This window comes from Amaranthus tricolor, chromosome 1 (assembly GCF_026212465.1).
Source record: "Amaranthus tricolor cultivar Red isolate AtriRed21 chromosome 1, ASM2621246v1, whole genome shotgun sequence".
Lineage (NCBI taxonomy): Eukaryota > Viridiplantae > Streptophyta > Magnoliopsida > Caryophyllales > Amaranthaceae > Amaranthus > Amaranthus tricolor.
The window spans coordinates 40,407,290-40,418,757 of record NC_080047.1 but is presented as its reverse complement, the minus strand read 5'-3'; the positions used below and the strand labels follow the sequence as shown (position 1 = coordinate 40,418,757).

The 11,468-nt window shown below is 36.1% G+C and overlaps 1 protein-coding gene and 1 pseudogene across 1 annotated transcript; both read right to left on the bottom strand.

Moving 5' to 3' along the window:
* Nucleotides 1–3,910: 3,910 nt before the first annotated feature.
* Nucleotides 3,911–4,945, bottom strand: LOC130810756 (protein FAR-RED IMPAIRED RESPONSE 1-like). Its single transcript, XM_057676891.1, has 3 exons — nucleotides 4,549–4,945; nucleotides 3,971–4,466; nucleotides 3,911–3,920 (listed from the first exon to the last, which is right to left on the bottom strand). The coding sequence occupies exons 1-3, from the start codon at nucleotides 4,943–4,945 to the stop codon at nucleotides 3,911–3,913; spliced, it is 903 nt and encodes a 300-aa protein (XP_057532874.1).
* A 2,904-nt stretch (nucleotides 4,946–7,849) lies between these two features.
* LOC130814862 (transcription elongation factor SPT6 homolog) lies at nucleotides 7,850–10,810 on the bottom strand (annotated as a pseudogene).
* Nucleotides 10,811–11,468: the final 658 nt, after the last annotated feature.

Here is an 11,468-nt window from a genome sequence, read left to right as displayed (position 1 = left end):
GATTAGAAGCTATGTCTAAAGTGCTGCCATACTTGTAATCATTACAATCCCAACTGACTTGAAAAACATGAACTAGATTCACATTAAAATACCCTTCTTTTTTCACTAGAAACTCAAGTTCTAATGGTGATGGTGTGTATACCGCGATATTAAATGCGTTTAGCCTTGCTTCATCTATGTTACCCTGCACATTATTATACGGTAAGGACCCTACCGCCAAGAGACGGGAAAGAGAATTAATTTTAGTGAGAATTGCATTCTTATCACAAGGGTGAAATGAAGTGTTATCGATTACAAAATCAATCTATCATTTTCATAGGGCAATCAACTATTATGAGGCTTTGTATATGTTGAAATTACACTTGTCGACTTTTAACCTGATATGAAATTTTGACTACTATAGAGCTAAAAATGATGTAATATTTTTAGAATTTTAGAAGTTATAATATTTAATCAATTTTTTGCGTTAATTAAAATTTTATAATTTAAGATTTGGGATAGAATTTTAGTAAACTTTTGAGTTCTAAATTAAGTTTTAAGTGTATTAATATAGTCTAATATATCCATTAATTTACAAGATATGGGTTAATATATAATATTATAATATGGATATATATAATAAGTGCTTCTCTCTCACTTTCCTTTACCAACTTACCTTTCCATCATAAATAGGGTCTATTTTTTTATCATAGGGTAGGCCTCATAAATAGAGAGAGTTAATAAGTAAGATTCGATCTTAGTACCTCATTTAAAAAAAACCGTACTTGTTCAAACTGAGATAAGACCCGTTTCTCATAGCAGATTACCCATATTATAAGACAACAGACCCCTAAAAATCAGGAACAAAATTTTTTACCCAATCCTTATAATTCGCCACCCTTTTCATTTTTTCGCCACCCCCTAGTAAATTACCATATTGCCCTTGGTTTTTGAAAAAATTACAATTATGCCATTGAAGCTAAAATTTTCTATATAAACCACAATCACACTAAAAATACTTTCACTACAACTAAAAACCAACATACAAAAGCAAAATTTGGGAGCAAAAATTAAGTTCAATCCGGAATTTATCAATCGAGGTAAGTTATTTGTAATTAAATTTAATCACGGAAAAAAAAAAAATATTATAGGAGTCGCCCAGATCTGGGCGACTGGACCCCGGTTCAGTCGCCTAATTTTAGGCGACTGAACCGGGGTCGAGCCGCCCAGATTTGGGCGACTCCTATTATTATTATTTTTTTTTTATTTATTATTAAATAAATGTTTATGTTTTGTATATATAAAAATTTTTGTTTTTTAATTTTTTCCTTATATTTAAATTTAATCACGAAAAAAAAAAAAATTAATGGAGTCGCCCAGATCTGGGCGACTGGACCCCGGTTCAGTCGCCTAATTTTAGGCGACTGGACCCCGGTTCAGTCGCCTAATTTTAGGCGACTGAACCGGGGTCGAGCCGCCCAGATCTGGGCGACTCCCTTAATTTTTTTTATTTTTTTTTATTTTTTCCGTATGTATTTTATTAATTTTATTATTATTAATTTAATTATTATTGTTATTTTTGTTAATATTAAATATATATTAATGTTATTATTATTAATATTATTATTATTATTATTATTATTGTGATTGTTAATTTTGTATTATTAAATATATGTTAATGTTGTTATTATTAATTTTATTATTATTATTGTTATTGTTATTTTTATTTATTATTAAATATATGTTTATGTTTTGTATATATTTTTTTTAATTAAATGTTAATAATTTTTTGTTTGTTTTTTGTTATTTTTTTCCATATTTTATTTATGATTATTATGTATTTAGAAATATTATTATTTATAATATTGAATGAAACCGTAAAAAATTGTAGAAAATGGCTGGTAATCAAGGAAAAGGAAAGGGTTTTTTTAGGCAATTGTTGAGAGGTAATAGTTCTAGGCCTACCTTACTCAGAGGGGACCCGCATGAGAGAGGGGTCACGGGTTCTGCTAGGAGGGCTAGGCAGGAAGAGGCGGCCAGACACAGTGAGGCCCAAAGGTCGAGTACGCTGAACCAAGTGCGTACTCATTTTGATGACCAGGGTGATAGCCTCCAGAGTAGTTGGGGGGTTTATAGTGATGATGATAATGATGCTGATGATGTTCAGTTCCAAGGTCCTGAGCCTGCCCCATTGGACTGGACTATAGTTCGTGGCCCCGAAGGCAGATTTGCCCGTGGCGGCCCTAGTTCTTCCGCCGCATCTGAGCGTGCAGGAGGAAGTTTTGTCGATAATGAGCCGCCACGGGGCAGGCCCTCACAGTCCACTAACACAGACTGGTTAGTGACATCACCCCAGCCCGGGGGGCCGACAGATACGCGACTGATCCCTAGCTATGGCGGGCACATAGCTAAATGATTGTAGAGAATTATACCTTAATGATTGTAGAGAATTATATGATCAATGGCATACTGAATAGTCTGTACTGAAACTATTTTACATTATTTATTGCATTTAATTTCGTCAATGATTGCATTTAATTTACATAAATATACACACTAACCCACATCACACAAATACATGTATATTTGTCTACCAGCATTATAAATTCCTCCTATTAATCAAAGAAATAAATAAATTCTTAACAGCACACACTGTAGTATAAATTCTATGGAGTATCTAAATTTACAGCATCGTCAGCGGTGTTATTTGTTGGTGGGGGTGCCCCGCGTAGATTATTCCACTGCATAATCCTCGTAGTGAAATTTGTGTCAAGATCTTTCGCGAAATTGTCAGCTGCTTGTTTCCAACGTGGGTGGATCGGCGGCAGAGGGGATGAATCGTCGTTCATAAAAAGTTGAACAAAATGATTTCGATTAACCCAAAGTATATGTATTAGTTTATTTACACTTCTCGCGGCCTGTGATTTTCTTAAAGGAAGAATCAAACAGTTGTTTAATGAATCACCGTTAGAAGAACCATAAAAAGCAATGGTAATGTTAAGAAACGTTGCTGCAGAGTAGAAAGCCATCGGTGCATCGAACCAGTGCATGAAAGGAGCAGGTCCATCGGTGTGTGAACCTACTCTGAATATTGACTCGTCTAGTGACTCATGAGATAGATACAAAGTTAGGTATTGCGCTCTGTTCATTTGCATTTCCATACTCATAGCACGTCTTAAAATAGGCCATGCTTCCTCGCCTCCCAGCTCTGTGACAGCAATTGCTCTAAATCCACAGTTACCATCACCTAACACATCAATCCAGTCGAATAAATAAGGAGGAAGCATGAATGGGATGTAATCAGGCCATGGAAACTGTGAGAAATCACGACCTCCTGGATCATCTACAATAAATGTAAATCAAGTTAATATAACCACAATAACAAATAATTAATGAAAAAAACTAAAAATTAATTCAATTACCGGATAAGTTGAAACTGAACTTAATTCCTACTGAAGATTGCGTCTCTCGGCCACTAGATCTGCCACTTGATCTCCCGCGGGAAGAAGATCTAGACCCTCGACCACGAGAAGATGATCGGCTATATTCAAATGAACTTTTTCTCCTTCTCATGGTTTTACTAGTGCTTGGTCTTCCCTTTCTCGGTGGACTAGCGTAAGGCTCAGGTATATCCGCACCATCTGGGTGTAATTCATATTCAAGTACCTCAGCCATTCGGCGAACAAAAGCGGGATCAGATTTAAGGACTTCATCGACCAGAGATTGAAAGTACTCTTTGTCATTGGCGTTCGCGTTTCGTACTTCTTCATTGGGTTCGTCTCCTACCTCTGTGTACCACAAAGTACTCCAGAATTCATGAATGTCATCCAAGTACAAAGCACCATGTGATCCAATTTTTATTTGTAAATAACATGCACACGGCAATCCATGGGTTTTTAGAAGTACACAACCGCATTTGTTCAATGCAAAATCACCCAGTTCTAACATGCGGTTGAACTCATTCTGGATCTGCTCCAAGGCATAGAGAGACACGTGGCGATATAGAGGTCTAAAGAAATACTGTCGTAGCGTTCTTGGTACAGAAGTCATGGATTCCTGTAGCGATTGTCGGATTTTAGCTTGTTGATTTGTAATCTGTGCGTGCGCCCTTTTGAAAAGGGTATCGAATGAGCTATTACCGCTACCAAGGTAATACTTAAAAGACGAGTGTTGGCTTTCCACTCTGCTGGTAGTATGGTTACCCAAGTGTAAACAATCATTCGTCCACGCACGCACAAATTTCTCTCTAAGTGGAATCCATGTTCCAGTCAAATACCGAACGACCCTTCGGTTCCTAACCGACCACGTACTGACGATCCCTTCCCATCTCTTTTCATATTCCCGGATTGTAGCACTTTCAACCAAGGGGTTCCATCTACTTTTCCTAAATATCTGCCCTTGTTGATTTTTCTTGCCGCCGCACAACTTGTCCACCATGTTCTCAACATCGTTGCCAATATGCCAGGTGCATAACAAATGACGTACATCTACATTAAACAAAACAGTGAACGTAATTAAGACATTATCAATAGATATAACCACAATAATGAACTCACAAAGCGTTTTTACCTGGGAAGACGTCACGAATAGCTGCAGATAAACCTTCGTCACGATCGGTTACAATGACGCTAGGAGTCTGAGCACTGCCGAAAATATCTCTCAATCCCTGCAGCACCCACGAGTACGACACAGCCGCCTCATCTCGCATCAAACAAAACGCAACCAAGAAGTTGTGATTTGTTGGCGTCATTCCGATGACTTCACATAGTGGCCACTTTGATTTGTTCGTTTTGTACGTTGTATCTATCAGCACAACATACGGCCACGTACGTATCATTTGGATTGAAGTAGGATTTGCAATTAAAAGTCTGCTCAAGTGCCCGTCATTATCCAACTCTGTCCAGACCACATAATTATGTTCTGTGGCCATATGAAGACAGTGTTGAAGGGGAGTCCTGCCCTCCATTTCATCTCTCCTTATTGATTGGCTAATATTATATATCTGATTCATACTAGCATAAAAACCAGGAAAATTATCTCTAATAGAATTCATAATAAAGGCCGGTTGCATTCCGGTTGCACTAAGCTGTCGTATGTGCTCCCGAATATCTACATTAATCCTCGCCCTTACATGACCATCTCTGTACACCAAGAACGGGTGGTTATGTTTTCCCTTTACACCAGGACACACCCTTACCGTCCAAGGTCTTTCTCCTGGTTTACGACTACTTCCTACAATCATAAATTTACACCCACAACTCCTACTTTTAGAACCAGGTCGGGCAGCATTATCTACATTATCTACATCACCCCTAAGTTTACCATAGCGGTGACATCTTAAATAACAACTAACTCTGGAACGTCCTTCTTTCTTTTTATAAGAAGCACGTGTAAATAGAAAACCGATTGTAATTGCTATTGCATCGGCCCAACTATGTAACTCATCTATGGAGATAAATTCCCTATCCGTAACAAAGCGACCGGAGTAGTCTACGTTGTCTCCAAAATTTTCAAACTCCTGCACATTTGAAATGATATAAATTAAGTACATTAATGACTATAATAATAATATTTGGATTAATAATAACAACAACAACAACAATAATAATAATAATAATAATTTTAATAATAATAAAAACATTACGTTAACAAAAAAAATTTAAAAACATTTAAAATAAATAAATAATGACAAGAAAAATAATAACAATAATAATAATAGTTATAACAATAATAAATAAATAAATAATTATAACAATAATAAATAAATAAATAAATAATAGTTATAACAATAATAATAATAATAATAACAACAAATACAACAATAATAATAATAATTATAACAATAATAAATAAATAAATTACGTAAATTAAAATATTAAAAAATTTAAAAAATAAAAATATCAACAATAAAAATTAAAATAATGACAACAACAATAATAATACTAACAATAATTATAAAAATAATTTAAAAATACATTAATACGTAAATTTAAAAAAAAAAAAAAGAAAATAGCAGTCGCACAGATCTGGGCGACTGACCCATGGACCAGTCGCACAAAACTGGGCGACTAAACCATGATTCAGTCGCCCAGATTTGTGCGACTTTTTTTTTTTTTTTTTTTTTTTTCCTTCGAACGGCAATTTTACGTACCGCATCCGACTCATAGTCGCTTTCGTTAGCCATATTCAACCAACTACGCCTTACAACTTCATTAACACTTTTTAGAGAGATAGTACCAGTTTTTAGTGAGATAGTACCGTGTTTCAATTCGTATTTCAAACGCATCTCAGAGTTCGATATATATAGACAAATCATCCTCATTAAATTCTTAATAGTGTTATTAAGCGTGATTTACATTTATTAAGCGTGATTTACATTTATTACTTATTTTTCAACTCCAATGGCATTTTTGTAATTCTTTTAAATCCAGGGGCAATTAAGTAATTTTGGAGGGGGTGGCGAAAAAATGAAAAGGGGTGGCGAAAAATAGCAACACCCATTTTTTATTATAAAAAGATTGTTTATATGTGCAAGTAATACTTGCATGCTCTTATAATTGAAATATCGTACTTGCTTTGAAATTTACATATTAGAACAAGCTAGGTATGACAGGCTTGTACGTACTTTAGACACCGTATCATTGAGAACATTAGAGAGGAAATCAAACAAGTAACTCGATTTCTTGGCATAACAATGTTGATTATTGTGTGTTCCTAGTAATATTAGAACCATTTTCCCACCATCCACCATTTCCATGGCTCGACAATGGAGAAACTTCAAGAAGTCCTTTTCAAATTACTCATAATAGGCTTTGAGGACACTAGGAGGACTTGTCTTTGACATGTAAATGTTTCTCTTGTTTTCTATTTTTGCTTTTGCCGAGAATTTTAACTAAGGAGATCATAGCAGTTGATTATAAATAAACAAAAAATGCAGGGACAGTGTTATTTTTTAGGTAGGATATCCAACATGATTTTTTTTTACGATTTTCTTAAGAAAATCACAACAATTTATATTTTATAGTGGGCATAACACTTCCAAGCTAGCCCTTTCATGTATCCGCCAATGATAGGTCTATATTTAATATTTTTTTTAATGCTTCTGATCTCCATCTTTCCTCATTTAAATTTTATTATTCAATAAAACAATCTATTACCGTCTAAAAGATTCTATTTTTGTTAATTTTCATGAACATTTCTTATAAAAACAACTTTAAGGAATAATTTATTAAGAATTAGTTGTCAGTAATAATTGACACTAAATTCAAACTAGTTGATCATCACCTGAGATGGCCAGTGAAGGGTAGTGGAGGAGTAGACAAAATTCAAGGTATTGGTAGGGAAAAGTCTGCCATAAAAAGACCCAGGAACACCATTCACAAAGCAATGCCCAAAATCATCTCCAATTTGCTCTAAAAGTTTATCTTCAAAATTTGTGATTGACCCAAAAAGAGTGTTAAAATCATTTCCCAGAAGATTCATTCAAGTAAATTTGATACTCTTTTGGATTTTGTATTAGGTATGAAAATAATGGTAGTATATACTACTTTTATATATTCATTCAAGTAAATTACATATTCTACTTCCCAAGGAGGCTCATGTCCCACATTTAATCTATTCAACCAAACAACATGTCATCATGCATAAACTTCCAAGGAAATCTTAGTCGATATTCCCTTATGTAATTTTCCTCCAACCAAACAAGAAATATCTCATCATAACTTTCTTTTTTGTTGCACTACAAAAATTGAATTGCGCTTTCAGGTTTACCATTCTTTTACTAGTTACACTATTGATCTACTTTCCATAACGATTGTTAATTAATTATTAAAAGAGGATATTTGGTTTTATATCTATCAATAATCATGCATTTGCTAGCTGACAATACAGATTTACTATAATCACACAGACTACATCAATTACACGAGTTTGATAGCTTCATCAACCTTAGCCAATTTTCGATAGCAAATCAGTTAATTTTTGAAAGTACAATAAAAGAAGGGCTATAAAAAATATAAGTAGCAACTGCAATCTTCAAATCTACAAACTATAGTTCAATAAGTCGAAGTTCAGATAAGAGGGATACCGCATAAATATCATCCTTAAGCCGGGTACAAGACAAACTCACAGCCCCCAGGACTACGACCTGTGGCTGATGCTCGGTCATGAACTTCAAAAGATTCATCTGATCATGCTTTTTACGATGCTGATCAGAAACATTTTGAGACCTCAGGCTGATTGACCCAGCCTCTAAGACATCAATAACCTCACCAAATGAGTCCAACATGACAAAAGTGGTTGGTGGCTTTCCAGGACCCCAACAGCATGCCATGACCCTTGGTGCTGCCTCATCCTCTTGAGTTCATATCACTTTTCTTCCGCTGGTACGGAGCCACAGAAACTTTATTCCAAAGATGTTCGCCATAGTCCATGAGCAACCAGGTCTTAGCCCTGCTAGTCAACCACATTCTAGCTTCCTTCTCCAGTGTTGGCAATATAAATTAAAAATTGCATCCTGCAATATCAATTTTCTCTGCTCATTCCACAACTGTGCTAGCTTACTAACACCACAGCTAACATACTGATCCTCAAATTTGTTTAATGGCTTATTGCGTAACCATTTGACACCAGAAAATTGATGAAAAGCATCTATGATGACATTTCCATCAGAGGCAGGACATGTTGAAACCACTGCATTGTCAAAATATATACTGCGAAAATGCTTTTTCACACGAGGCTCGCAACTTATCTCAACTGATGCCTGAAAATAACCACAAACCATTCATAAAGCAGCTATAACAATCCAGGCACAATATATTCCTAATTTTTCAAGCACATACCATGTGTCTAGCACCTTTTAGAACAGCTTGAGGTGAATCAAACATCGCACATGTAAAGTTTGAGGCAACATCCTCAGGTGTCTCCTTTGGATCTTCAGGTTCATCCATTTTTGTCTACAAGTTAAGAAGATAGAAAGTTAAATTGATAGGTTACCAAATATTAATACAAAAACAAAAAAAAGTTACACAAAAATATCATTACCTCAAAGAGATCAGCCTGACAAGCTGCTCAGAACTATAGCCAAATTTGCTGCCTACCTCCCATAAACCAGCTTTGCTGCAAATGCTATAAAGTGATTTACGCTTCGGTCTTCTATACTGCCCCTCATCCACACCAGCCTCACCAGGAGGGAAATGCAAATTAAATTTTGCGTCAACATCATCCCTTTCAGATTCAGCAAGTCTCAAGGCTTCAATAATTGATTCAAAAAGCTGTCGATTTAAACCTAGTCTTGTCATATACTCTGCGAGACTCTTCCTCGAATCTTTTATTGTAATATCCATGAAGAGCACTCTTTCGCTTTTGAAGAAGCAACCATTTTCTACCTGAGTCATAGACAACCCAAAGCACCTGCATAGGCAAATCTGTCTCAAAAAACTTATCTATCAAGTAAGCATATAGCATGTCCTGTCTAGGCAACAAGAAAAGGCCATGAAGATCGAATGCCACAATAAATTATCAAAATTATTTAAGAAGAAACAAACAAACACAAACACAATACGCACATTACTAAACAAAAATTTAAAGTTGAATGTTTACCAAATTCATTTTAGTGGAGCGTGTTATTTTAACCTCCTAAGATGCTAATGGTGTTGTTTTACGCTAATGAGTAACTTGATTTTCACCACAGTGACCTGACTTGTCCACTCACCATTATTTTCTACAATCTCTTTTAAGAGACGTGATATTTTCAATAAAGTCAAGGAACTCGGGACATATTATGTAATGTGAGGAGAGGAGAGAGCTAGCCATTCATTTTCATAAAAAAATATGTTTTCACAACATAATGATTGCAATTCTTTTCTCTTTGCCACAGTCAAAAATCTAAAGTCACCAAAAATATCCAAAAGATATTTAAACCAAAATGAAAGTTAAACTCATTCTCATACCACAAAAGGTTTATATTTCAAGCATGGTTACCTTGTGCCTTCTTAAAGCAGGCTTATTATGACTGACATCTTCACCTGTTTCGGGGTCTTTCAACAAACTGTAAATGTCCTCCTTGCGGTACATAGCAATATAAGGAAGCTGGAAAAAATTCAAACAAATTAAGAAATGATAAGACCAACCAGACAAGAATGAAAACACTACCTTTCCTAAATATACAGCATGCAGCAAGCCAATACTCCCATCAAGTTTCTGCACATGTGTCAAGTTCAGAAAATTTCTAATATGACCTTCTACTTCTCCAAATGTTACATTTGCAAGCCCAGGAATTTGACCAGATTCTAGCTGCTTTTTGATCCACTTGGTCTCAGCTTCAATGAATTCAGCATCAGTAGGAGGAGGACCTGTGCTCTCCTCGAATATCTTTCAGCGTAGCAAAATAAGTCACCCGTCATTTCAGCAGATGCCAACAACAGCAGAAAAATACATTTCTAGTACAAAAACCAGAAACTACAAGAGATTGTTGAGCAAGGTGCACGGATATTTACCCGCAATCTTTCAGGTACATCGATCTCCCGCATACGATCATCCTTGTCAGCCATATAGCACAGGTTTCCTATGATGAAGGTGGTAAAGGGAAGCAGAGTCCTGCACAAAGAAGGAGGCACAATAGAATCTACGAGCCAGTTGTGGAGGCGGAAGCTGTTCCCAATCCTGGTCATCCAAGTTGAAGACGACATAGAGATATGGACCACCTATGAAAACCCGACGACCTACCACGGTGGCACGTTCTGAAAAAAAAGCATTTGCCCACACAGAATTTGGAAGCGGAGGGTCAGACAGGACTTGCCACTGGTCCAAAGTAGGATTGTAATGTTCGAAATAACCAGTACCCTTACAACCGGGAAGGGGCGTCCTCTCAGCCGAAATCGGAGCTAGATAAGCACCAAGGGCATAGATCATGCCATCAGCAACAAACACGCAAGGAAGCAACTTGGGAACATTCAAGGGTGACACAGTGTGCACTCCTAGTTCTGGGTGTTGAGTATCGAAAAACTGAACCTTACGTTGCCGTCTTGTATATTCAACCGTGTAATGGACACCTCCAAAATAGTAGATTTTGGAGCCAAGAGTGACCGAGGCGCAGGCAGGCATAAGGCCTGGCTCTTTGAAGGTTACGACAGGAGAAATGTTTTTAGAATCAGTCATGAAGCCGTCAGAATCTATCATCTGGTCGTAGTGTGATAAATCAAGTGGCAGTTCAATCTTGTATAGTGCATGTGCCACCTCTGGTAACGCATGGTCCACCAGCAAGTAAATTGTCGGCGCCTGCTGCTCCATGTCCCTAAACGTAAACCAGTCCCTGAGGCAGATTTAATTGAATCAAAGAGATCTAATTTCATATTCAATTATCTCGTAATTTTAGGAATATTTGATTCAATAATCTCATAATTTTCTTTTCTTTATCTCAAATAAAAAGTGAATTGGATTCAGCTAAACTATATATTTAAATTTAAAGTTATAAACCCTAAAAATCAAAA